Source organism: Talpa occidentalis, unplaced genomic scaffold, assembly GCF_014898055.3.
Source record: "Talpa occidentalis isolate TD23 unplaced genomic scaffold, MPIMG_talOcc4v2.1 talOcc4.10, whole genome shotgun sequence".
Taxonomy (NCBI): domain Eukaryota; kingdom Metazoa; phylum Chordata; class Mammalia; order Eulipotyphla; family Talpidae; genus Talpa; species Talpa occidentalis.
In genome coordinates this window covers 34111754-34139315 of record NW_023600993.1, presented here as the reverse complement: position 1 = coordinate 34139315, position 27562 = coordinate 34111754, and the positions used below count along the sequence as shown (strand labels likewise).

Here is a 27562-nt window from a genome sequence, read left to right as displayed (position 1 = left end):
TAGGGGCGGGGCTCCGGGCCTGCAGCCGTAGGGCAGCGCCGGCTCCACATGGCACCTCAGGGCACGAAACCCGCGACCTGGACAGTGGAGGAGCCCGCAGCTTGGGAGAGCGCTGGGGAGGGCAAGATAGGGAAGGGTTTGCCTCTGCTCCCGTCTCGGGCAGCTCACCTCTCGTCCCTACTCCACAGGGGCGTTCTCAACAAGCTAATCTTCGCAACATGTTTCATGAATTAAAAGCCGCTGATCAAACAGTTAAAGCTATTGTTCTGGCTGCTGGCGGCCCGGGTCCCCGTCCAGCCCCCAGGATTCTACATGCTACTTCCGCCCACGAGTCGTGTGGGAAAGATCTCTCTGCGTAGCACATGCACCGAATTTTCAGACCAAAATCCGAGACAGGGTTTAGAAATAGTGCTTAGGGAGGTGCACAGAAACAGAGACACGAAACAGAGAAACGGCTGGAAAGCGGAGCCAGGAGAGCGCTCTAGGAGGGAGAAGGGTGAGGGCGGTGGCCGCAACGAATAGGGTGGATCTAGGGGCGGAGAACTTCCGTGCCCTGTTCAGCACCGTGGGCAGTACTTGTGACGTGCCCTCAACAAAGATGGTGGCAATAGCTACGGTAGTCAGAATTGCCATGCGCGATGGGCTATACCACCGGATTTGGGACTTCGGGGCGGAGGTGGAACGAACCATAGCGGCGGCCGGAAGCCATGTTGGAGCGGCGGGAGGCGGCAGCAGCGTCGGGGATGCTGTGGTGGGGGCGGCAAAAGCCGAGGCCGCACGCCAAAGGGGCTCTGGCCGCAGAGTAGATGGTGCCCAGAGGGCGGTGGCGGTGCGGAGCGACAGGCCGAGAGGCGGGGGACAGGGGCGGTGGCAGGGGCCCGGGAGGGGGCCCGAGCGGCGGGGCGGGCCCAAGACCCGGACCGGGGCGGGGGGTGGTGGAGGCCGTGTGGGAAGGTGGGGGGTGATGGCGAGGCGGCCGCCGTGGAAGGGTCTCAGGGGGCCGACGACCCCGGTACTCCTGCTTCTTCTCTCTTTGTTCCCTCTCAGTCGGGAGGAGCTGGGGGGCGGCGGGGGCCAAGACTGGGATCCTGGGGTACCTGCCGCTACGGGGCCAGAAGCGCGGATCGGCGGCGGAGCCTTAGTTCTTTGTCCCGAGCCGCCTGGGGTCAGAAAGGATGGAGAGCCTGGTCTTGGAGTCAGGGACCCTGTTTTCGTGGGGCTCCGAGGGAGAAGGCAAAGCGCCCAGAGTGATCGAGGGCTCCCTGAGCAGCCGGACGCAAGGCTGGGGGCGGAATATGGGGTCCAGGCATTAGGCAGTCGCGGGCGAGATGTTACAGGACAAGGACCAGGGTCTCTGTTATGCTGGCGCCCAGAGGTCTCCTCTTGCGGGCGGACAGGACCCTTGCAAAGAGATAGTCTATCGCCAGAGGCTATGTCTCCAGGGGTGTTGGGTCCAGAAAACAGCTCGCCCTTCCCGTCGGACCTTCTGGTTCGGCCTCATGGTTCCAAACTGATGTCCTCCCCGAGGAATGCTGGGAGAGGCATCCCCAAAAAAGTAGGAACCACGCGCTGTTGCGGGGAAATGTGGGCACTGGGGCGCAGGGGTCAGGTGGAGAGAATTGCAACATCCCGAGCGGAGAGGACCGTTCCCCGACCGGGCTGTTCTCCGGGGTCTGAGGGATCCGGCCCCAGGTTTGATTCAGCACCGCGCCCGGCACGGATAGCTCCCGCCTCTGGTTCAGCACCACGCGGGTCGCGGACAGCTCCTGGGCCGACGCCCGAGCGCATGCGCTCCCGCCGCGTCTTCCGCCGCCGCTTCCTCCCGCAGCGCCCCGGGCCGCGCCCCCCGGGGGTCTGGGTACAGCCTGGAGCCTGGAGAATGCCCCCAGCGAGCCGGGTTCGCCCCCGCCGCGCCGCGAACCGCCACCCGCAGTTTCCACAGTACAACTACCAGGCGTTAGTGCCAGAGAACGAGGCGGCGGGCACCTCGGTGCTACGCGTGGTGGCGCAGGACCCGGACGCGGGCGAGGCCGGGCGCCTGGTCTACTCGCTGGCTGCGCTCATGAACAGTCGCTCGCTGGAGCTGTTCAGCATCGATCCGCAGAGCGGCCTCATCCGCACGGAGGCCGCTCTGGACCGCGAGAGTATGGAGCGCCACTACCTGCGCGTGACGGCGCAGGACCACGGCGTGCCGCGCCTCTCGGCCACCACCATGGTGGCCGTCACGGTAGCCGACCGCAACGACCACGCGCCAGTGTTTGAGCAGGCGCAATACCGAGAGACTCTTCGCGAGAACGTGGAGGAAGGCTACCCCATCCTTCAGTTGCGTGCGACGGACGGCGACGCGCCCCCCAACGCCAACCTGCGTTACCGCTTTGTGGGGCCGCCAGCTGCCCGCGCCACTGCTGCCTTCGAGATTGATCCTCGCTCGGGCCTGATCAGCACCAGTGGTCGCGTCGACCGCGAGCACATGGAAAGTTACGAGTTGGTGGTGGAAGCCAGTGACCAGGGGCAAGAGCCTGGGCCGCGCTCTGCTACCGTGCGTGTGCACATAACTGTGCTGGATGAAAATGACAACGCCCCCCAGTTCAGTGAGAAGCGCTATGTGGCGCAGGTGCGGGAGGATGTGCGCCCCCACACGGTGGTACTGCGTGTCACGGCCACCGACCGGGACAAGGATGCTAATGGACTGGTGCACTACAACATCATCAGCGGCAACAGCCGTGGCCACTTCGCCATCGACAGCCTCACGGGTGAGATCCAGGTGGTGGCACCCCTGGATTTTGAGGCAGAGCGAGAGTATGCCTTGCGAATCCGGGCTCAGGATGCAGGCCGGCCACCACTCTCTAACAACACAGGCTTGGCTAGTATCCAGGTAGTGGACATCAATGACCATACTCCTATCTTTGTGAGCACACCCTTCCAGGTCTCTGTCCTGGAAAACGCCCCCCTTGGCCACTCGGTCATCCACATCCAGGCAGTGGATGCAGACCATGGGGAAAATGCCAGATTGGAGTACTCCCTAACTGGTGTGGCATCTGATACACCCTTTGTGATAAACAGTGCCACCGGTTGGGTATCTGTGAGTGGTCCTCTGGACCGTGAGTCTGTGGAACATTACTTCTTTGGTGTAGAGGCTAGAGACCATGGCTCACCCCCACGCTCAGCCTCAGCCAGTGTCACAGTGACAGTGCTGGATGTTAATGACAATCGGCCAGAATTCACAATGAAGGAGTACCACCTACGATTGAATGAGGACGCGGCTGTGGGCACCAGTGTGGTCAGTGTGACTGCTGTAGACCGTGATGCCAACAGTGCCATCAGCTACCAGATCACAGGTGGCAACACTCGGAATCGCTTTGCCATCAGCACCCAGGGGGGTGTGGGTCTGGTGACACTGGCTCTGCCTCTGGACTACAAACAGGAACGCTACTTCAAGCTGGTGCTAACTGCATCTGACCGGGCTCTTCATGATCACTGCTATGTGCACATCAACATCACAGATGCCAACACTCACCGGCCTGTTTTTCAAAGTGCCCACTACTCCGTGAGTGTGAACGAGGATCGGCCAGTGGGTAGCACTGTGGTGGTGATCAGTGCCTCTGATGATGATGTGGGTGAAAATGCTCGTATCACCTATCTCCTGGAGGACAACCTGCCCCAGTTCCGCATTGATGCAGACTCAGGGGCCATTACACTACAGGCCCCACTGGACTATGAAGACCAGGTGACCTATACACTGGCTATTACAGCTCGGGACAATGGCATCCCACAGAAGGCAGATACCACTTATGTGGAGGTAATGGTCAATGACGTAAATGATAATGCTCCACAGTTTGTTGCCTCCCACTACACAGGACTGGTCTCTGAGGATGCCCCACCTTTCACCAGTGTCCTGCAGATCTCAGCCACTGACCGGGATGCTCACGCTAATGGCAGAGTCCAGTATACTTTCCAAAATGGGGAAGATGGGGATGGAGATTTCACCATTGAGCCCACCTCTGGCATTGTCCGAACAGTGAGGCGACTGGATCGGGAGGCAGTACCAGTGTATGAACTGACTGCCTATGCCGTGGACCGAGGCGTGCCCCCACTGCGCACTCCAGTGAGCATCCAGGTGACAGTGCAGGATGTAAACGACAATGCACCCATCTTCCCAGCTGAGGAGTTTGAGGTGCGAGTGAAGGAGAATAGCATTGTGGGCTCAGTGGTGGCTCAGATCACTGCCGTGGACCCTGATGAAGGCCCCAATGCTCATATAATGTACCAGATTGTGGAGGGGAACATTCCTGAGCTGTTCCAAATGGACATCTTCTCTGGAGAGTTGACAGCTCTCATCGACCTGGACTATGAGGCTCGCCAGGAATATGTGATTGTGGTACAAGCCACCTCTGCCACTCTGGTTAGTCGGGCCACTGTGCACGTCCGCCTGGTTGACCAGAATGACAATAGCCCTGTGCTCAACAACTTCCAGATCCTCTTCAACAACTATGTGTCCAATCGCTCAGACACCTTCCCATCAGGCATCATTGGGCGCATCCCGGCTTATGACCCTGATGTCTCCGACCATCTCTTCTACTCCTTTGAGAGGGGCAATGAATTGCAGCTGCTTGTCGTTAACCAGACCAGTGGGGAGCTTCGACTCAGCCGCAAGCTAGACAACAACCGCCCACTGGTGGCTTCCATGTTGGTGACTGTCACAGGTGAGGAGCAAGGGGCAGGCAAGTGACCTAGTAACTGAAACCTGTCAGGGCCTCAAGGATTCATTTCACAGGGCACCTCAGACCAAGAGGGGTTTCCACGGCTTCCATGAATTCCTTAATTGCTGGGGTTTTGCACCCCACAAGAGCTGCTCTGCACCTCACAACTTTAGGTTCACATAGATGCTTAGGTTTTTGGGCAGTCTCCACAGTACCTCAGAGATTTCAGGGCATCTAGAAGACCCTGTAAAGAAGTAAAGAACTGTTTGCTACCTGAGGAATAGCCCTTTTTTTTCTCTGAAAGGCTGGAGGTCCTGGGTTAGTGCTCTGGAGACTCCAGGAAAAGCTAGCTCCTAACATACCCTGTGCAGATGGTTACGTTGGGTTCACCCTGGCCTTCACCCCATCTGTGCAGGAGAGGGAGACCGATGGGAACATCAGCTTATTCTGGCAGCTGCAGATAGAGAGTGGGCGCATGTTTCCTGGCTACTATCCAAGGGGCTGGTCAAGACTCTCCCTTTGGAAAACTTTTCAGCAGTCTGCCTGCTTCTTTCCTGCCTCCAAAAGCCCCAGCCTTTCAAAAACCCTTCCCTAACAGGGCACAGGCAAGACAGGCTCTTGCAGTCCTACCTAGTGGAGGCTGCAGAGGTCAGGAGACAGGCTTTACTGGTGCTCATCCCCCAATTTTAGAGCATGGATTCCCAAAATTGCCAGAGAAGGCACAGCCTTAATTATCTCTCAGTTAACAGCTAGCCTTTGTGGACCGCCCAATGTGTGCTGGAGTCTGGGCACGTACATAGCAACTCATCCTCATTGTTTGGAATGGCCACTGAGATCACAGGATGGCCCAGGTCTGGGGTGGTAAGCAGATTAGTGACCCAAAAATGTAGAGGGGATGGGGGAAGGGTCTGAAACCCTCTTGCAGAGAGGGAGTTTACTGACCCAGGGTTCTGAGGGATGGGGTTGAGTGGTCATAGGGCCAGGGTTCATTCTAGTGCCACGGAAAAGGAGTTTGCTGATCAGAAAAATAGGTGATGCGTGATTCCTGACCTGAAATCCTCTTTGTTCATGGGAATGTTTTGCTGGTTGTGCAATGCTGGGGGATGGGAAGCAAATGGCTGGTCAGGGGCCCAGCCTGCTCTTTTTACTCTGAGTGGAGGTGGCATGCTGACCATGATAATGAAGGGGAGGGCAGGTTACTGACCACTCAGGGACCTCCCTCCTTTTGTGTTGTTGGGGGAATGATTTGCCGACCCATGGGGGCCTTGGGGGGGGAATTGGTTAATCCCTGACCCAGGCCCCTCCTTGTGTTGGAGGGAGGTGCAGCAACTTTTTGACACCTGATGCTGGGGATCTTGGGCAGTCACTGGCCCCAGGCCTCTTGTGTCCTGGGGAAGGCAGCCACTGACCCCAGACTGACCAATGCCTTATCCCTGGGCCGCAGATGGGCTGCACAGTGTGACTGCACAGTGTGTGCTACGCGTGGTCATCATCACGGAGGAGTTGCTTGCCAACAGCCTGACGGTGCGCCTGGAGAACATGTGGCAGGAGCGCTTCCTGTCACCGCTGCTGGGCCACTTTCTGGAAGGCGTGGCCGCGGTGCTTGCCACACCCACCGAGGACGTCTTCATCTTCAACATCCAGAACGACACTGACGTAGGGGGCACGGTGCTCAATGTGAGCTTCTCAGCGCTGGCCCCACGCGGGGCCGGGGCGGGCGCTGCTGGTCCCTGGTTCAGCTCTGAGGAGCTGCAGGAGCAGCTGTACGTGCGCCGTGCCGCCCTCGCCGCGCGCTCACTTCTGGACGTGTTGCCCTTTGACGACAACGTGTGCCTGCGCGAACCCTGCGAGAACTACATGAAGTGCGTGTCGGTGCTGCGCTTTGACTCCTCTGCACCCTTCCTGGCCTCAGCCTCCACGCTTTTCCGACCCATCCAGCCCATCGCAGGCTTGCGCTGCCGCTGCCCGCCGGGTTTCACTGGAGACTTCTGCGAGACCGAGCTCGACCTCTGCTACTCCAACCCGTGCCGCAATGGTGGTGCCTGCGCCAGGCGCGAGGGTGGCTACACTTGCGTCTGCCGCCCACGCTTCACAGGTGAGCAGGGCACCCTCAGTGGGCGGGCAGAACCACAGCGCCAGTCACTTTTGGGTGACCGGAGTTAGGGCGGGCACAGTTAGAGCCCAGAACCTGACCCAGAGACAACCTAGGCCCTGGGAGAATTACAGGCCTTCGGGAGGCTGGGTTTATGCCGGAGACGTGGGCTCGGCCGGGCGGGGAGGGACCGAGAGAGGGGGCGTCACTGGGAAGGGGAGGCAGGCCACACCCAATGGGGGCGTGCTCACAGGGAGCTTTGGGCGCTCAGGAACCCAGCCATACGGCCTCGGACATGGCAGGGCCTGCTGGAACCGGGGTGGGTGTGGCGGTGACCACCTCTGATAGCAGCTTGACCCTCAGGAGAAGACTGCGAGCTGGATACGGAGGCCGGACGCTGCGTGCCTGGAGTCTGCCGCAACGGGGGCACCTGCGCCAATGGGCCGGATGGTGGCTTCCGCTGCCAGTGCCCGGCGGGTGGGGCCTTCGAGGGCCCACGCTGCGAGGTGGCCGCACGCTCCTTCCCGCCCAGTTCTTTCGTCATGTTCCGCGGCCTGCGGCAGCGCTTCCACCTCACCCTGTCCCTCTCGTAGGTGCCCACCCCATATCTCTACCTGCCTCCACTCACTCTGGCCCTACTTATTTGACCCTGACTCAGATTCCTGCTTGCCCCATCCTGTCTTCCCGTAGGACATGGCACCCTTCCCTTGACACCATGCCTGGGGTCTCGGAGTGTCATTGCTCCTGAAGTCACTGCACTGGCCACACCTGTCCAGCCCACCCCCTCTCATCTCTTCCTCTCTCCAGCCTGGGTGGGCTTCTCTAGAACCTTCTTGTCGGTAGGGTGGGTGTGAGGAGGTATACAGCTGGGGACACACCTGCCCCCCCCAACCTGTCCCCAGGTTCGCAACAGTGCAAGCAAGTGGGCTCCTCTTCTACAACGGGCGCCTGAATGAGAAGCATGACTTCCTGGCCCTGGAGCTGGTTGCTGGGCAAGTGCGGCTCACATATTCCACAGGTGGGTGTGTGGAAGAGGTGATGCATGTGCATATGAGATGGTGAGGGGGCTGGGGTGCAAGCTCCCAGTTTGCTCAGGTTTGCCTCACGGCACATGCCTTATGCCAAAGAGACAACAGTAAGGCCCTGCCCCGTGTGGCCATTCCCTGGGGGAAAGTCTGTCTCTCCAAGAAATGTGTGTTCTTCTCTGTCTGTCCAAAGGCACTATGGTTCAGCCAATGTGGTCACCAGTGTGGGAGTGACCTGATGTACCCAGGGTTAGCCTAGGAGTAGCTATGCCTGCATGCTGGGGTTGAGAGAGGGATGGGGGAGCAATTTAGCAATTCCAGACAACCCTCCACGAACATCCTCCCCCACAGGTGAGTCTAACACAGTGGTCAGCCCCACAGTTCCAGGGGGCCTGAGTGACGGGCAGTGGCACACGGTGCATCTGAGATACTACAATAAGGTGGGCACCACCCTTACATGGGAATATGGGGGGAGCTGGGATGCCAGGTTCTGCCCCTCAAGGGGTTACCTTGAATGATGTGTCTGGGTCTTTAGCCCCGGACAGATGCCCTGGGGGGAGCGCAGGGCCCTTCCAAAGACAAGGTGGCTGTGCTGAGCGTGGATGACTGTGACGTGGCCGTGGCTCTGCAGTTTGGTGCTGAGATTGGCAACTACTCATGCGCAGCTGCTGGCATGCAAACAAGCTCCAAGAAGTGAGACCCCCAGCCCTTGATCCCCATGTCTTTACCTGCCAAAACCCACCCCAACCCTTCACATACCCCACTCCTCACCCCAGCCTACCAAACTCCCTATCTTTCCTCAGACCACCATATTTCCCTCTCCCCATTTAGACATTGAAATCCCACTTCATCCTACCCCCTCCACCCCTGAATCTGTCCCAGACTTCCTACTCTCACACAGTCTCTAGGCACCCAGTTTCCTAGTCTCCACTAGGCACCCAGTCTCCACTCCCCTTGTCTCTCTAATGACGCATTTCCCTACTCTGCACCCTAGAGAAGTGAGCCTCCTCTTCACTTCTCCATCTCTTACCCCAGCTTCTCCACCTTACCCCAGACCATTTGCCCATCATGAGTTCTCCTTTGTACCCCACACTTAAAGTCCCAGCTCCTTCCCCACCCTGAGATTCCCCTCCCCCCTCAGTCACCTGCCTACTCCCATACTTCTATAGCTCCAGGAGCAACCCCACTCTGGCCCAGTCCCACCAATGACCCAGACCCCTGACTCCCAGGTCCCTGGACCTGACGGGCCCTCTCCTCCTGGGGGGTGTCCCCAACCTCCCGGAGAACTTCCCCGTGTCCCACAAGGACTTCGTTGGCTGTATGCGGGACCTGCACATCGATGGCCGCCAAGTGGACATGGCGGCTTTTGTTGCAAACAATGGCACCACGGCAGGTAAGCCATGTCCCCATTGTAGGGAGATAGGGGACTCACCCCATCTCCTCTGATGGCAAGAACCATGCCACAGCCTAGCCTTTAGGGCCTGATTTCTACCTACTCTACCTCTGAGAGAACATGGACCTGAGATTGTGGCTACATTCAGCCCCTCTGGACCCCTACATACTGTCTAGCATTCATGCCTCCTCCCCATCAAGTTCTCACCTCCTCCATGTGCCTTCTTCTCTCAGGCTGCCAGGCCAAACTGCACTTTTGTGACTCAGGCCCCTGCAAGAACAGTGGTTTCTGCTCAGAGCGCTGGGGTGGCTTCAGCTGCGATTGCCCTGTGGGCTTCGGTGGCAAAGACTGTCGGCTCAGTGAGTGGGCAGCACAGGGCAGGAGGGGCTTGCAGGGTAAGGTCTGTTCTAAGGTGGGGGCTGTGACCCTGCTCCTTTTATCCCCCAGCCATGGCCCATCCCCACCATTTCCGTGGCAATGGCACACTGATTTGGGACTTTGGAAATGACATGACAGTGTCTGTCCCATGGTACCTGGGGCTGGCCTTTCGGACTCGGGCGACACAGGGGGTCCTGATGCAAGTGCAGGCTGGGTCACACAGCACGCTTCTCTGTCAGGTATGTCTGACCCCTCCCTTGACCCTCAGCTCTCAATCTCTGATGCCACCAGCAACATTCCTATGGGCTCGGCCATGTCATATAGCATATTCTGGACTGTGGCCCTTGGCCCTCTTCCTACCATGATATCCTTTGCTCAGTGGGGACCAGCAAAGCTCTCCTATGCTATCTGCACCAGTCTATCTGGTCTTGATCTCCACCCTTGAACCTCACTCTCAGCATATAGTATCCCTAGGCACAATGCCATATGCGCCAGATACAGCCTTCCCTCCACTCTGTGGCCTCTGACATTTTTGATCTCTGAATCCCTGATCTCACTTCCTAACACTTCCACCTCCATCCCAACAGAGCTCTGACCCCAGGGGACTCCCTTTCTACCTCTATTCACAGTTGGATCGGGGGTTGCTGTCCATCACGGTGACCAGGGGCTCAGGCCATGCTGCTCACCTCCTCCTCAACCAAGTTCCTGTCAATGATGGCCGGTGGCATGATCTGCGGCTGGAGTTGCAGGAGGAGCCAGGTGGCCGGCGGGGCCACCATGTTCTCATGGTTTCACTGGACTTTAGCCTCTTCCAGGTCTGACCTCTGACCCTAGGGGAGTCCTTTCTCAATCCTCCAACCATTTTACCCCACCTCTAGTCCAGCTCCTCAACTCCCTCTACTGCACATAGTCTGGTGTTCTCCCTACAGCTCCCTCTTTATATCCTTGCTTTGAGCTCACCCTGCCAGCCAGGTCCTCCTCATGTCAGGGGGTACTCCTATTTCTGGTCTGGTATTGGGATACCTCTGCAACCAGCATATTGCCTAGCTCCTGGAAGCGCCTTCTGGTCTGTGTCTCAATCTTTCCAGGTCAAAATCATGAAATTTCAGGGTTTGTTCTGGAGACCCAGGAGAGAGGGTTCTCTCTGTCCCCAGCTCTAGACTGAAACCTTCCTCTCACCCACTCCCCATGCTCTAGCAGGTCCTCCATACTTGGTAGCAGCTCTTTCCCAGACCACTCCGCTAGTACAGAGGGGCAAAGCATGGCCATGCAGGGCTTGGCCAAGGCCAACACTGACTCTGGGGAAGAGGAGGGGTTCATCACCTCCCCTTGCTCCCAGTGCTGACTGTCTCCCACCCTCCAGGACACCATGGCAGTGGGGAATGAGCTTCCAGGCCTGAAGGTAAAGCGACTCCATGTGGGAGGCCTGCCCCTCAGCAGTGAAGAGGCTCCTCGGGGTCTAGTTGGTTGTATCCAGGTATGGGTCAGCATGGGAATCTGATATGGAGCATTGGGGTCAGAGATCAGGGGAGCCTTAGGAGCTTCAAAGCTGCCTTCAAGTGGAGATTGGTATGGGGTGGAGGTGTGACCCAGACCCATCAGACAGGTCAAGCCTTTCTGTGCTGTTGGAGGAGAGTCTGGCTTAGATTAGTGAGGGACATTAGAGGTCTGTGTCAGGGACAGCTTGATTAGGAGTCCCATGGGGACACTGAATTGGGAATAGCAGGCTCAGGATCTGAGGATTTTGGGGGAGACTGTGGGAGATTGCATGTCAGACTGAGTGGCTGGCTCTGTAGAACTTGGGACTGAGGTGCTTTGACTTGGGTCTCATCCCTTGCTGGCTGTGTCAATAGGGGGTATGGCTCGGCTCTACACCTTCGGGGTCTCCGGCCCTACTGCCCCCCAGCCACCGAGTGAATGTGGAACCCGGCTGTGTTGTGACTAATGCCTGTGCATCTGGGCCCTGCCCACCCCACGCTGACTGCCGAGACCTCTGGCACACCTTTTCCTGCACCTGCTGGCCAGGTGGGGCCTGGAGGAGGGTGGCAGGGTGATCTGGGCAGGAGCCAGGGCCTGGAGGAGGTGGGGACTGAGGACAGGTGCTTGCTTTCTCCCATGCTTTGTGCCCAGTGTCCTGAGCTCCCTGACCCAACCTGCAGGTTACTATGGTCCAGGCTGCGTGGATGCCTGCCTCTTGAATCCCTGTCAGAATCAGGGGTCATGCCGACATCTTCCAGGAGCACCCCATGGCTACACTTGTGACTGTGTAGGTGGCTATTTTGGGCACCACTGTGAGCACAGGTAAGGGATAGTGGCTGAGATGATGGAAAGATGTCACAGAGGGTGTGGAGGGTCATTGAGAGTGGCATCTCACCTGGTTGTCTACCCTCAGGATGGACCAGCAATGCCCAAGGGGCTGGTGGGGAAGCCCAACCTGTGGCCCCTGCAACTGCGACATTCACAAGGGCTTCGACCCCAACTGCAACAAGACAAATGGGCAGTGTCACTGCAAGGTGCACGCAGCATCTTACCCCTGACTTTTCACCTCTTCCCTAGACATGATTTGTGATCCTTACCCAGCTTGCTGACTCAGGCCCAGAACTCTGACCCCATCCTGTGACCTAGTTGCCATCACTTGTCCTTGACATGTAACCCATTCACATTTCATGGGAGACCCAATCTTTCTCTGGCCAGTGAGCACTGCTCTCTTGACCCTATGCCCTTGATTCCACTCATTCCCCAAACCCTGACCTCTGACCTCAGGCACCTGACCCATTCTTAAACAGGAGTTCCACTACCGACCTCGGGGCAGTGACTCATGCCTCCCTTGTGACTGCTACCCTGTGGGCTCTACCTCGCGTTCCTGTGCACCCCACAGTGGGCAGTGCCCCTGTCGCCCTGGAGCCCTTGGTCGCCAGTGCAACAGCTGTGACAGTCCTTTCGCAGAAGTGACAGCCAGTGGCTGCCGGGGTGAGCAGGTTTCCCCCCAGATCCATGTAGAGGGCTGGCTCTGCATGCTGCCACCAAGTATCATGGCATGCTTGGCCCCTTGGGTAGAGACTTGGGAGGCTTCTCCGAAAGAGCACTTAACACACAGGGACCCCCACATTTACGCCAAGTACTTTGATGACCTGTTAAAGAATCTGACAAGCCAGCTTCTGTGAGACCAGCAGGAGAGTGATGGGGAGTGGGGCCTGGGGTGGGCTATGGGGGTGGGCAATAGATGTGGCTGTCAGTTGCCCCTGGGCACCTGGCTCAGTACCTGCTCTCCCTAGTGCTCTATGATGCCTGCCCCAAATCCCTGAGATCTGGCGTGTGGTGGCCCCAGACCAAGTTTGGCATCTTGGCCTCAGTGCCCTGTCCTCGTGGGGCCCTGGGTGAGTATATTGGGGACAGGGGCATTTCTGAGGGTGAGGGTGGGCCTTTCCTCTGACTGCTGGAGCTACCTCTTCCTCTGAGTTAGTGGATTTGTCCCTGCAAAGAAGTGGGCGTACAGTATGGATCCATGTGGGCCCCTCACTGCTACCTAGGGACTCTGGGTCCCTCCCCACACTCTCATTGAGCCTCCATCTATTTCTCTTGGCTTCTGGGCAGGATTGCGGGGTGCAGGTAAGGGGTACGTGTTTGCTCAGGTGCGCTGTCCCCTCCCACTGCCAGAGCTTTTGCAAATCCCTCCTGCTGCCTGAAGTCCCTGCAGACCCCTTCCTGCTGTGTGAGGTTTCTAAATGCTATTGCAATTGCTTGAAGCCCCTTTAGGCCCTTTCCTGCTATTTGAGGACCCCAAAGACCCTTCTCTGATGCCTCAGCGACTTCTCCCTACTGCCTGAGGTCCCTGCAGATCCTTCCCTACTTGCTAAGATCCTTGCAGACCCCTGCTCAGTTTCTAAGGTTGCTGAAGGCCTCTCACTACTGCTGAGGGCACAAGAGACTCCTTCTCTCTGTTTGAGGACCTACAGATCCCCCTCCCCCCACTTCCTGAGGTACCCACAGAGCCCTTCCTCCTGCTTGAGGTTGCTGCAGTGGCTGGACAGACACTGTGTATGCATGCTCGTGTGTCTTTACGTGCCCATGCATGCCTCTGTGAGTCTGTCCTGGGGGCAAGAGGTCTGCATTTAAACATGTTAGGGCCCTTATTGCTGGTGGCCACGAATTCCCTTAAGGCCCAGGCCATGTCCATTCAACTGCCATCCTAGTCCCACAGACAGGGATAGAGAGAGCCGCGAAGATACCACAGGTGCAGTCAAAACTTGTGTGAGAGCTACCACCCCTAACCTCCCTTTGGTCACAAAATACTTCTGAAGGCCTGGTCTGTGCTAGCGTGTCTGTGCGTCTTTGTGTGTATGAGAGGGAGTTCCATGTGTCCGTGTGCTTGTCCTGAGGCACTTGTCTATATTTTTGCAGATGTGAGCACTGGCATGTGGCTTGCCCTGGCCCAGGTCTGTGACCCTGTCCTGGCCCATGTGTGTGCGTGTGCGCACACACATGTGTGCACTTGCACCTGTGTGTGCACATGCATATGTGTGTGTGTTTGTATAGTCCTGACCTTGTGCTCCTCCTTTATGTAGTTGATGGTTCAAAATGGCCCACGGACCCCCTCAGAAATTGACTGACCAACATCTGGGGCCTGCCTGGGCTGGCGCTGCTCAGACCAGGGCTCTAGGCACACTTGCATAGTGGGATGGCCTCTGCTCCAGAGTTCCCCCTGGAAAGGAGAGGGTGCTGTGGCCACCTGGTGAGCAAAGGTGTGTAGGCTTCTGGCTTGACCATGATTTGTCTGCCCCCAGGGGCTGCTGTGCGGCTATGTGATGAGGACCAGGGTTGGCTGGAGCCTGACCTCTTCAACTGTACCTCCCCTGCCTTTCGAGAACTCAATTTGCTGGTGAGACTGTGCAGACCTTGCCCTGCACCCAAGCCCTCCCCTGCCCCTGACCTTAGCTTCCCCAGACTGGGTCTCAGACACACACACTGACCCTTGACCTCCAGGATTTTCCTGGTTGCCCTTTATTCTAGCCTAACCCTTCTTCCTATGAGGCTTTTGAAAAGGCCTAAGAGACCACAGAGTGACACGCCCTCATCTTTGTCCTGGCAGCTGGATGGTCTAGAGTTGAACAAGACAGCACTAGATACAATAGAGGCCAAGAAGCTGGCTCAGAGGCTGCGGGAGGTGACTGGCCACACTGACCACTACTTTAGCCAAGATATCCGAGTCACTGCCCGCCTCCTGGCTCACCTGTTGGCCTTTGAGAGTCATCAGCAGGGCTTTGGGTTGACAGCCACACAGGACGCCCACTTCAATGAGGTGGGGCTGCTCCCTGTGCTCCCGATCCCCAAGCCCTGGGTTTCCCGCTCTGGCCCCTTCTGTGCTGGAGGAAGTAAAGGTCCTGGGATCTCCCTCTTCCCTTGTCCTCCCTGCCCTCCCCCTTTGCCTGCTGGGACCTCTCTGAGCACCTGAACAGACCTCCAGACCTGCCTTGTCCCTTTATATATCCTTGCCTGGCTGAGCCCACTTTCATCTCCCTCCTCCCAGAATCTGCTGTGGGCTGGTTCTGCACTGCTCGCTCCAGAGACTGGGGACTTGTGGGCAGCACTGGGGCAGCGGGCCCCAGGGGCCTCCCCAGGCAGCGCAGGCTTAGTGCAGCATCTGGAGGAGTATGCAGCCACACTCGCCAAGAACATGGAACTCACGTACCTGAATCCCGTGGGACTGGTGACGCCCAATATCAGTGCGTGACAGGTGGGGTGGGTGGGACAGGGGTTGTGAAAAGGCATGGACCTGGAGGTCTGGGGGTAGGGGCTATTGGTGCCCACACTAGTGACAGGAGGCTGTGCCACCACTGTCTGTCCTTTGCAAGTTCATGCTCTGTGCTGGTGGCATGGGGGGCTATGGTTTGTGGTTTGTGGGTACAGAATGGGAGTAGGAGGGAGACCCTCAGCATGGGGAGGAGAGCTTGATGGGTCTCCCTCTTCTTTCCCCTGGGCAGTGCTCAGCATCGACCGTATGGAGCACCCTAATCCAACCAGGGGGACCCGTCGTTACCCTCGTTACCACAGCAACCTTTTCCGGGGTCAGGATGCCTGGGATCCCCACACACACGTGCTGCTACCTTCCCAGTACCCACGGTCATTCCCACCTGAAGGTGAAAGCCCCGGCTCCCTGTCCCTCCGCCCGAAGCCAGATGCCATGTGCTCTTCCTGCCAATGCTCTTGCCAGGCCTCCCCCCTGCTACCCCTCCCATGTCAGCCTTTTACCCCACGCCCTGACACACCATCCTCACCTTGCCAGATCCTCGCCCTCACCACGGACAATCCTTCCCAGGCTCCAGCCCTGGGGTGCTCAGGTCCCCCATGGGCTCTTCCTTCCCACCTCCCAGTTCTGAACCTATAGGGAAGAGTCCCAAACAGAGCTGGATCTGCGGGTGTTCAGGGTCGCACATCACTGACAGAGGCTCCTCCCCTTCCCCTAGCAGTTCTGTCCACAAGCAGCAGCAGCACAGAAAACTCCACCTCCTCAAGCGTGGCCCCCCCGCTGGAGCCCGAGCCGGAGCCTGGGATCTCCGTTGTCATCCTCCTTGTCTACCGCACCTTGGGAGGACTGCTCCCCGCCCAGTTCCAGGCTGAGCGCCGGGGCGCCAGGTACCATGGTTGGAACTGCTCCCTGTCCCCTCACTCCTGAGCTTCCTGTAAGCCTCCACCCAGCCTAGCACCCCCCCTTTTTTGATGGACAAGTGAGCAGGTTCACAGACATATCTATGCACTCCCAGGCTCCAGGGCGCCTTGTCCATGCTAGGTCCATGGAACCATCTCGGGAGTTGTGCGGAGTAGTAGACAGATGTGGAGCTACAGATGGGGGCCATCACATATAGGAGAGCCACAGAGCCACGTCCGGGCAAGCAAAGACAGGCCAACTGCTGGAGGTCAGATGGGGTTAGCGGGAATGGCAGTTTGAGGCAGTCTGGGGTTGCTTAGATTTCTGACTCAAGTGTGAGCAGTGGGTCTGAGTCCCTTAGCTGCAGAGACCCTGTCATGTCTGCAGAACCTTGACAACCCAGCTAGGCATGGACCCCTAGCCTTGAAGCAGCCCTTCAGGGGCTGAAAGGGTGCTCAAAAACAGCACCAACTCTGGGCCGTCCCAGACCCTTATCAGCCATGGCAGTAGCATGCAGATAGGAGGGAGCAGGTAGCTTGGCCAGCCGTGTTCAATCTCAGGTGGGGTGTCTCCTCAGGCTTCCCCAGAACCCTGTTATGAACTCCCCTGTGGTCAGCGTGGCTGTATTCCATGGACACAACTTCCTAAGCGGTGTCCTGGAGTCCCCGATCAGCCTCGAGTTCCGCCTGCTACAGACGGCCAATCGGAGCAAGGCGATCTGCGTGCAGTGGGACGCCCCTGGCCCGTGAGGACCTCTACTCTGGAAACCCTTGGTCCCCCATTAGCCCCTGGGGGGCCCAGTCTGTTCCTTGGACTCCTACCACCCCACTCCCTGAGGAATGCTACTCCCCAATTCCAAGCACCCCCAGCCCTTCCCCCACTCTCTCTCACAGCCCTGTCTTAGCAATGGGCCCCCTGGGGCGGGGGTGTAGGTCTAACTGCCCTGTGGCCACAGGACGAACCAGCACGGCATATGGACGGCACGGGACTGCGAGCTGGTGCACAGGAATGGGTCCCATGCACGGTGTCGCTGCAGTAGAACAGGCACCTTTGGGGTCCTCATGGATGCCTCCCCCCGAGAGGTAGGGCTGTGTTGACAATCCTGAGGAAGTGGGAGGGTCAAAGGGCAGAAGGGCCAAACCTCGCAGTGACCACCCCTGTCCCACAGCGGCTGGAAGGCGACCTGGAGCTGCTGGCTGTGTTCACCCACGTGGTGGTGGCGGTGTCGGTGGCCGCACTGCTGCTGACCGCGGCTGTCCTGCTGAGCCTGCGCAGCCTCAAGTCCAACATGCGCGGGATACATGCCAATGTGGCAGCTGCCCTGGGTGTCGCAGAGCTCCTCTTCCTGCTGGGGATCCACAGGACCCACAACCAGGTGCAGGGTCAGGGCCAGGGGACCTGTGTCCTGATGGCCAAAGCTCAGCATCAGAGGTCAGGGATGTTCAGTTTGGGGCAGGATTCTGGGCTAAGGTGCTCACGCAGTTTAGGGGTCAGAGGTGGGCAGCTGATGTCTGGGGTGGGTGTCAGGGGCGGGTGTCAGAGGTGGGGCGGAGCAGGAGGGGTTCTGACGCCCCCTCCCCTGCCTTCAGCTGGTGTGCACTGCAGTCGCCATCCTCCTGCACTACTTCTTCCTCTGCACCTTCGCATGGCTCCTCGTGCAGGGGCTGCACCTCTACCGCATGCAAGTGGAGCCCCGCAATGTGGACCGCGGTGCCATGCGCTTCTACCATGCTCTGGGCTGGGGCGTCCCTGCTGTGCTGCTGGGTGAGGGCCCTGCCCACTGGCCCATTCAGGCCTGTGACCACCCCCCATCTCCATCCACCATATGATCTGACTCCTGCCCCTGCCCCCAGTCCTAATGATAACTCCCAGTCACAACCCTATGCCATCTGCTCAGGGAGCAAACTGCTCTGCCCTCAACCCCAGCTTCTCCCCGCATGTGAGAGTCAGCATCTCTGTAGACACTCCTTCTCCCCCCAGGCCTTGCTGTCGGCCTGGATCCTGAGGGCTACGGGAACCCTGACTTCTGCTGGATCTCGGTCCATGAACCCCTCATCTGGAGTTTTGCAGGCCCTATAGTCCTTGTCATTGTGGTGAGTGTCCTGCACTCAGTGCCACTTGGGGACAGGGAGGGAGCCTGCAGTAAGGTGACGGGGTTGTCTGAGGGCTGCCAGGTTATAGCCTGCCAGCTTCCTCTGCTCAGCCTCCATTTATTTATTTATTTTTAAAATTTATTTTATTTATATAAGAACTGGGGTATAGGGCTGGGAGGGGAGGGATTGGGGTCAAAATAAGTGGGTTGCAATTGTATGGGGAATATAAAAATAAAATTTATTTAAAAATAAATAAATAAATAAAAATTAAAAATGCACTATGTAAAAAAAAATAAAATAAATAAAATGTGATTTAAAAAAAAAAAAAGAAGAACGGGGGTATAGGCCAGAGATGTAGGGGTGAGAGGATCCACCAGAGACAGAGCAGGGAACAGAACAGGCAGATTGACCGAAGTACACTGCTGAGGGGAGCAGCGGGCGGCAGGAGAGGTCTGCTGTGCCATGAGGGTAGCTCCCTGGCTGGGGATCGAACTGATGCTGCAGTGGCTGCAGATAGCTTGATAATGTGGGGACTTAACCCCTGCACCACCAGGGAGGCCCACGGCCTCTGTTTCTGTTCTCTGGCCACTGAGTGACCACACTCTACTCAACTAGGATGGAGATGGGAGGCATGGGGTTAGACTCGGCTGCCAGTCTACCTCTGTCTTTCTTCACCTTCATCTCTCTCTGGTTCCCTACCTTTTCCTGTGGTTCTGTCTTTGTTTCTGATCTCTGCATCTGTGTGTGTGTGTGTGTGTGTGTGTGTGTGTGGTGCATGCATATGTGTGCATGTGTGTTTCTCACCGGTGCTGCCTCTCTGTGGGTCTGTCTCTTACTATCTCTGTCTCTCTCTGCCCTGTCCCCGTTCCACATGTCCGGCTGTGGGTCCAGATGAATGGGACCATGTTTCTCCTTGCTGCCCGCATATCCTGCTCCACTGGGCAGAGGGAGGCGAAGAAGACCTCTGTGCTGTGAGTTGGCTGTCTCAGGGGGAAGAAGGATTCACAGGCTGGCAGCGCCCTCCTGAGTGGGGATAGGGTCCTGGGAGCATCCCTCGTGCAGGCTGGGTGAAGTGCCCCTGCACCTGGCTTGAGGTCCCTCTCTGGCACCTTTACCATACTCTGGTCCCACATATGCTTCCTCCCTGCTGTTTCTCATTGTTCCCTGGGTCTCCCCAGAGCCTCGTGTGGCTGGGTGGCTCACTTTGCCCCCTGCCTGTGTGTTCCCACCCATCTTTCATGTTTTCTCTAACACGCTGCCCCCGCCCTCCCCTGTGTGTTCTCCCCATGTCTCCCCATGGCTCCCTGAGCACTTTCCTGGTTCCTTCTGTGACCTCCCATCGCCCCAGTTCCATATTCCTATGAGCCCCTTCCCTTCATGTCCCCTGCATTCTCTGTGTCCCCTGTATGAGCCCGCATGACCCTTCCATGTTCCGCAGCAGGACCCTTCGCAGCTCCTTTCTGCTTCTGCTACTGGTCAGTGCCTCTTGGCTCTTTGGCCTCCTGGCGGTCAACCACAGCATCCTGGCCTTCCACTACCTCCATGCTGGACTCAGTGGGCTCCAGGTAACTCCAGCGCCCTCCCACACCTGGGCCCAGATGGCACTGCAGTGGAGTGGGTCCAACCCTAGGCAGGGCGTTGGCCCCGGACCTGATTCTGCCGGGTGACTGATGCTAAACTGTGCTAAAACGGCATCGACCTCCACCAACTCTGAGGCTCCTGCCACTTGCTGGCCCACGCAGCCCTGTGCTAACTCCACTGTTCACGCCACTGACCTCTCAGTGCCTATGCTGACTTTCCTTGTCACCCTTACTGGGGCCCCTGGGGCTTCTGGCTGATTCTAGCTAACCTGCGATGACTGATCAACCCCCGCCCCCATGGTGGCCCCCATTGACTGACTCCTTGGTGACCGAACTTTGATTTTCTCTGACTCATTTCTAATCTCTCAATGACCTGCAGGGCCTGGCGGTGCTGCTGTTCTTCTGTGTCCTGAATGCAGATGCTCGGGCGGCCTGGACACCAACCTGTCTAGGCAGGAAAGCTGTGCCTGAGGAGACTAGGCCAGCACCTGGGACGGTGAGGGGCCCTCGGGGCTTGGCAGTCAGGTTGGGGGCCTCAATGGCCAGAGTTTACATTCCCCAGGGTTCACATTCTGGCTCATACTCTGGTCTCTTCCCACCTCCCCCAGGGCCCTGGGGCTTACAACAACACGGCCCTCTTTGAGGAGAGTGGCCTCATCCGAATCACTCTTGGAGCCTCCACTGTATCCTCAGTGAGCAGTGCCCGCTCTGGCCGGACCCAGGACCAAGACAGCCAGCGGGGCCGCGGCTACCTCAGGTGAGTAGAGGGTCTTCCTGTGAGTGGGACACACAGCTCAGACCAGACCCTTTTGCCAGATGTTGGCATTACCAGGTTTTTAGACGGTGGCTCCACCGATCTTGGTCATCTGGGCCTCTGCTGCTGCCTTTGCCCCAGATGCCTCTTGCTCCACACCCAGGCATTCCTTCAGAGCCATTCCACATGCAGCTGGCTGTGCACTCCCAGAAGCCCCTGCCTCCAAAGCGCCCCATCTCATCCCATTTTGATTGGGGGGGGGGGTTCCTGTATTTCCAGGGACAATGTCTTGGTTCGACATGGTTCGGCTGCCGACCACACTGACCACAGCCTCCAGGCTCACGCCGGCCCCACTGACCTGGATGTGGCCATGTTCCATCGAGATGCTGGTGGAGGTGGGGACCTGCAGCAGGGAAGAGGGAGGCAGAGGCTCTCTACTCTGTTCCCCTTCCTTCTGCCACAATCTTGGTTCTCCTGATCCATCCCTGACTTGTCCCAGCCCTTCTTTCATACCCTGAGTCCAAGCTTTCCTTAGGGCCTCAGCCCCAGTCCCCTTGCTGTAGCCACCCCAAGACTCAGCTCTGGGCTCTTTCCTTACCCCCTAAGTCCCGTGCCTCCCCAAGCCACTGCTATGTCTGCCTTTCCCGACTCCAGGTGCAGACTCCGACTCTGACAGTGACCTGTCCTTGGAGGAGGAGAGAAGTCTGTCCATCCCATCTTCAGAAAGCGAGGATAACGGCCGGACGCGGGGACGTTTCCAGCGTCCACTCCACCGGGCAGCCCAGAGTGAGAGGCTCCTCACCCACCCCAAAGGTGATGGGGACCTTTGACCCCAAGGACCATTCCATACTCCACTTGGGTGTGACCAGGGACCCTGCTATCCCCTGAGGATTCCCAAGACAACCTATTGGGACCTTGGGGTCATTACTGGGGTCCTGCATACCTCTCCCCATCCAGCCTCCCAGCAGTGTTCTGCCAGCTAGGAATAGGCTGAGCCACAGAATAACAAAGTTAGGGATGCTATAGAATGACATGTTATCCCTCCTTCAGGTTCCCTGAGGACTGGAGTTCAACTGGTCTTCCTGACCCCTCAGTGATCAGGTTTCCCCACCCCCAGTCTCTGCCCACTTCTAATCAGGAGTGAGAGCTTATCAGCACCTCCCTGCATGGCTCATTGATCTCTAAAAGACATATCCCTGCCTTAGCTCAGTGAGAACAGAGATAGGTTTAGGAGTCATTAGTTTGGATCACAGGGGTCCTAAGTCACTAGATCATCCAGAGACTCCTGTAACCTGCCCTGGCTCCACAGATGTGGATGGCAATGACCTCCTGTCCTACTGGCCAGCCCTAGGGGAATGCGAGGCAGCTCCCTGTGCTCTTCAGACCTGGGGCTCCGAAAGGCGCCTGGGGCTGGACACCAGCAAGGATGCAGCCAACAACAACCAGCCGGATCTGGCTCTGACCAGTGGAGATGAAACCTCCCTGGGTCGGGCCCAGCGCCAGAGGAAAGGTATAATCCCTGACCTTGGCCTGAACTTCGGGGACCCTGGAGAAGACCCATGCCCTGACCGAGGAGATTTTATACTCCTAATCCCAAGTCACTTCACAGAGACCCTAAGAAGTCCTCTTGCTTTGATCTTGGGGTTTCTGCTCCTCTACCCTGCTTCATTGCCCCCCAGGACTGCTCCACTCTGACCTGGGAATTTCCTGCCTCTCATACCCTGGCCTATACCTCAGAGACCCTAGGAGCCATTACCGCCCCAACCTAGGGGATTCCTCCCCAACCCTGAACCCCAGTCTCTTTTCCAAGGAACCTAGGCACTGCTGTGCCCCAGAACTCAGAATTCTTCTTCTAACCTAGATGGTTTTTGCCCTTCTACCCTGTTTTGCATCCCCCCCCCGCCAAAGTTGTCCCTGCCCCAACTCAAGGGGTTCTATCTTCAGTCTACCATCACAGGGTTCCTGGGGACTGTTACTACCCGCCCCCCACAACCCAGGGGCTTCCTAGTCCTTTGACAGTGGCCTTTATGCCAAGATCTGGGGGTTTCCCCTCCCCTGACCTTAGGAAGAAGTTTGCCTCTAACACTCTACCATGAGGACTCCTGACCTGGGGAATTATTTGGAATTCCCAGGGGTTGCCTCTGTCCCTCCCCAAGGGGTTTCTGTCACAAGGATCCCAGGAGCTGCCATAACCCCAGGCCCAGGGAATTCCTGCCCTGTACCCCACATACATATATACCCTGTCTCCCATTTGTTCCTTCCACAGGCATTCTGAAGAACCGATTACAGTACCCACTGGTGCCACAGACCCGAGGCACCCCTGAGTTGTCCTGGTGCCGTGCGGCCACCTTAGGCCACCGTGCTGTGCCAGCTGCCTCCTATGGTCGCATCTATGCTGGAGGAGGCACAGGCAGCCTTTCTCAGCCTGCCAGCCGCTACTCTTCCCGTGAACAACTGGACCTGCTCCTCCGGCGGCAACTCAGTCGTGAGCGACTGGAGGAGGCCCCTGCCCCAATTCTGCGTCCCCTGAGTCGACCGGGTTCTCAGGAACGCCTGGATGCTGTGCCAGGCCACCTAGAGCCCAGGGATCGGGGCAGTACCCTACCAAGGAGGCAGCCACCCAGGGACTACCCTGGAGCCATGGCTGGCCGCTTCAGGTCCCGGGATGCTTTGGACTTAGGGGCACCCTGCGAGTGGTTGAGCACACTGCCCCCACCCCACAGTGCCCGGGACCTTGACCCACAGCCCCCACCTCTGCCCCCGTCTCCCCAGAGGCAACTTTCAAGGGACCCCCTATTGCCATCCCGGCCCCTGGACTCTCTGTCTAGGAGATGGAACTCAGGGGAGCGACTAGACCATGTGCCTAGCCGGCACCCTTCACGAGAAGGCCTCGGGCCATCCCCACAGCTGCTCAGAGTGAGGGAGGACCCAGCCAGTGGCCCTAGCCACGGCCCCTCCACAGAGCAACTGGACATTCTCTCCTCTATCCTCGCCTCCTTCAACTCCTCGGCTCTCTCCAGCTCTGTGCAATCCTCAAGCACGCCCTCTGGCCCTCATACCACTGCCACGCCTTCTGCCACAGCCTCTGCGCTTGGGCCTTCCACACCACGCTCTGCCACATCCCATAGTATCTCGGAGCTGTCACCGGACTCAGAGTAAGCAGGGGCCCCACCACCTGCTCACACCTTCATCAGTGTAGGGCAACCTCCTGTGCACCCTGCCTGGTGTTCTGCCAGGGCAAGGGGTTGGCACATAAGTGTGGGCTCAGGCTCAGGCAGGGAGCCACAGGCTGGAAATAGAAATGATAGGAATGGGGGTGGGACTAGCTAGCAGGGACTTGCCAGCTATGTGATAGGGCCTACCGCCCTCCCTGCCCTTCTTGAGCAGAGGAAAGATGGGTGCTTTCTACAGGGCTTGAGCTCATACAGAGGGAGCAGTGAAGAGCCAAGGCCTAGATGTGGAAGCTCACCTGTATGTGCAAAGAGGCAGGGAGAAGAGGAGTCTGCTTGGGAGGCTTTATTTAGGGGGTAATATGGAATACGGATGGGACAGAAGTAGTTCCAGGGTATCAGTGCCTTATATGCCAGCCTAAAAAGCTAAGTTTGAGGGTAAACCATTTATTTATTCAGCCAGTATTAAGTTCCTACTGTCTGTGACACTGTGGGCGAGGGTGGGTCCTGGTATATGTCGTATTCCTGTTGGGCATCTGTGCTTAGGACATGCCAGATACTCCCTGGAAGTAGCTGGATACATAGGAGTCAGAGTGTGGGGAGGAACCAGGAGTTACTAGATGGGAAAACCAAAGGAAAGTTGAGTTTCAAGAAAGCGAAATAGCTAGGTCAGGCTCTTTGGAGGTCTGTAGAGTAAGAAAGGGCTTTGGGAGGAAGGGCACCCCGGGACTGGGGCAAGAGAGCAAAAGAACATGAGGAGAGTTGGGGGAGGACAAAGAAGGGAGAGAAGGGCAGGCGATTTGGGGACCTAGTGCCCAGGGTTCTGAAAGGATGATGGGGGTAGGAGTCGTAAGTACCCGCTGGGTCCTCCTACACACTACTACCCTTGGGGTCTGGCTGTTCTGGGGGACTGGGCAGGGGTTCAGACTCTGGAGTCACTTTTGATCTCTCTAAGCCTCAGTTTCCTCATCTGTAAAGTATGTCATAACAAATTCTGATAGGCAGATTTTTGAAAGAAAAATCTGTCAGGTGCTTAACCGCATCTATACCTAGTAGGTGCTTGCTAGGTGCTTAGAGAAAGCACTTAGGCCTTCTGATGAGTTGGGGGTGGGGGAGGGCGTACGGAATGAGTAAAGGGCTCCGAGAACTCTGGAATGGGGATAAGGGGACTGAAGCAAAACTAAAGGGGGAGTATGCCAGCACTGGTCCAGAGGGGAAATTCAGAGCCACCTGATTCAGAGGCCTTTTAGTAACCACCATCTTTGATCTCATATTCAACTCTACAGAGTTCCCAGAAGTGAGGGTCACTCCTGAGAGACAGACTTATGGACGGGGAGCAGCCGAGGCCAATGGAGGATTTGGATAAACGGAAGAGACTCCAGGAGTCAGGGGCTGATCCCTGGGCAGCCTCTTCAACCCCTAGCTCTCCCTGTTGCTGCAGCTCTGAGGTTCCATGCTTGTCTGTGAGCATGTGAGCATGCGTGTAGCAGATGCAGGGCAGGCAACTGAGGGGAGGACTTTTATACCTTTTGTACCTTTGTAACCAGAGAGATATGCTTATGTTATTTTTCAGCTTTTCTGTCTCCCGGGGTTCTGAGGCTGGGCTGGGAGGGGGAGGGGAACAGAGGGAGAAAGATGCAGTTTGGCCCCTTTGGGTCCCTGGCAAACCATATTTTTTGTCTCACATCACGCTGGGGTGGATCAGAAAGGAGGGGCAAATCCCTCCACCCCCCATCATTGACCTGAATATTGTCAGGATCCAAAGTGCAGAATTGATCTTTGCTTTTTCTTGGATGCCCCAAGGGCCAAACTTCTGGGGCTGGGCATTGGTCTTGGAAACAGGGGTCCTCTGACCGCCTCACAGGGGCTTGCTCATGCCACCCCTCCCCGTGGATGTGTGTGTTTATTATGTGGAGTCCCTGCCACTTACTGCCTTATAACCTAGGACTGATGCTGTGGGGTGCTGGTGGAGCAGCAGATGTCATGTTTACAGAGCAAGGCTTCCCTTTCTCCCATGGGGAGGGGTGCAGGCCTCTATTCAGACATTCCTGCGAGGGTAGGTGGAGGGATCACTTGGCATCCCTGGCCCTGCTGTGAGCAGAAGTTGTCTGTGGTGCCATTTGATTCCTTGACACTGCCCCCTGCTAGAATTTATTCTGAAGGGTAGGATAGGAAGCTGAGCAAAGGAAGCAGAAAGAAGGGAATTAAAGACGCAGAATGTAGGTGCCACTGCCTCCCATGTTTACAGGAACCTCCTCCCTGGCCGTGGGCACCTGGGCTGTAGGAAGTGACTCACTCCCACCCCTACTTTATTCCCTCCTGAAGGGAAAAGTGACTGTTAGGACCCTATTCACAAAACTCTCACTTTTATTACTTTGTCTGATGTCCAGAATTGGGGACTTTTTGTGTTACTTTGTTTACAGGTCAATTTAAAGCATTTTAAAACTTGGTTTACAACTTAGAACTTTTATACTTTGTTTACAGTTAAGAATGTTTTCCCCCCTCTGTTTACTAGTGAAATATAAAGTGGGAGAGGGGCTTGGAAACCCACCTGTGAGAACTCTGGACCTGGTCATCTTGAGTGGGTTTTTAGCCCCTAGCTCTCCTAGGCCAAAGGTCAGCACTGAGTCCCCTGTTGAACAGCACACCCAGAAAGCCTTGAGAGCAGACATCCTCTTACTACTGGGAACAGTGGTTGAGCAGGGTTTTATGTGTGTGTTGGGGAAGGGAGGATGTTAATGTAGCCACTTCCTTTCCCATGCATACTCTTGGGAGGCAGTTTCCAAGGAGATTAAAAATTCTACTTTTCTGACTGGTGCCAAATCCCACCGGCCAGGACCCCAGCTCTACTTACCCATAATGATCCCAACCCTTGAAGGGTTAAGGATCTGTGTGGGAAGAGGGGATTGTCCTTGCTATGTCCTAGGTTCTATAGATGTTCTCTCTGGGGGTCCCCCCTCCTCCAGCCTAGTGGCCCCTTTTCCTGTCTGTGTAAATTGTTCCGTGAAGCCGCGCTCTGTTTTGGGAATAAACTTCTATAGAAAATGGTTATTGCTTATTTCTGTTTGGGGTGGGGGCTGGTATGGGTTGGTGGCTATGAGTGATTCAGGCCAGGCTGACCTTTGGGAGAAATCTGAGCTCTTCCCCCTAACCCCAAGAATATTCAGCTATTTTTAGCCTATTTCATCAGGATATTTGGGACAAGTTCCCATGTCTTTCACCCTGAATTCTGACCCTTTTCCTTGTGATTGGGAATTGCAATATGAGCACAGGTAGTGGGAGTCAGGTACCCAGGGAAACCCCCCTCCCTCGTTAAGGCAGCAGCATGCTGACTTCCTAAGTCCTCAGGGCCTGAACCCTGACCTGGCCTTTTCCCAGACCAGGGGTCAAATCGGTCCCAGGAACTGTCCCAGCTAACCCCTCAGAAGGGGTTAGCAGTGACTTCTCAGGCAAGGACACCTCTTACCTATCCAGCCTGGGGGAGAAATCTGGCGTGCTCCCTAGTATGGGGAAGGGGCACATCCGCTTAACTTCGGGTTTGGGTGTCCAGAGTTGAAGGCAGGCCTTGGGGACCTTCGGTTCAAAGACAAAGACATGCTTGCTCTCAGGGGAAAGCCTGTGGGTAGTGCCTCAGACGCACGAGCGGTTCTGGACTCGGATACCCCACCCACAGCTAAGTCCCAGATTACCACAAGACCCCAGGCACCCCGCCCGCTCGGGGGTTTCCTCCT

At 57.1% G+C, this 27562-nt stretch overlaps 1 protein-coding gene across 1 annotated transcript; it reads left to right on the top strand.

Moving 5' to 3' along the window:
* Positions 1 to 964: 964 nt before the first annotated feature.
* On the top strand, positions 965 to 25439 carry CELSR3 (cadherin EGF LAG seven-pass G-type receptor 3). Its single transcript, XM_037528646.2, has 35 exons — positions 965 to 4703; positions 6145 to 6795; positions 7156 to 7381; positions 7695 to 7810; positions 8169 to 8257; positions 8353 to 8510; positions 9047 to 9210; positions 9444 to 9569; positions 9658 to 9827; positions 10218 to 10403; positions 10952 to 11065; positions 11442 to 11613; positions 11748 to 11889; positions 11981 to 12101; positions 12375 to 12558; positions 12864 to 12965; positions 14373 to 14467; positions 14678 to 14887; positions 15116 to 15311; positions 15570 to 15725; positions 16053 to 16221; positions 16812 to 16979; positions 17190 to 17316; positions 17403 to 17609; positions 17824 to 17998; positions 18215 to 18327; positions 19219 to 19298; positions 19766 to 19892; positions 20287 to 20403; positions 20516 to 20664; positions 20941 to 21056; positions 21316 to 21474; positions 21971 to 22171; positions 22928 to 23816; positions 25118 to 25439. Exons 1-35 carry the CDS (start codon positions 965 to 967, stop codon positions 25143 to 25145), a joined length of 9942 nt encoding a protein of 3313 aa, XP_037384543.1. The 3' UTR covers positions 25146 to 25439.
* Positions 25440 to 27562: the final 2123 nt, after the last annotated feature.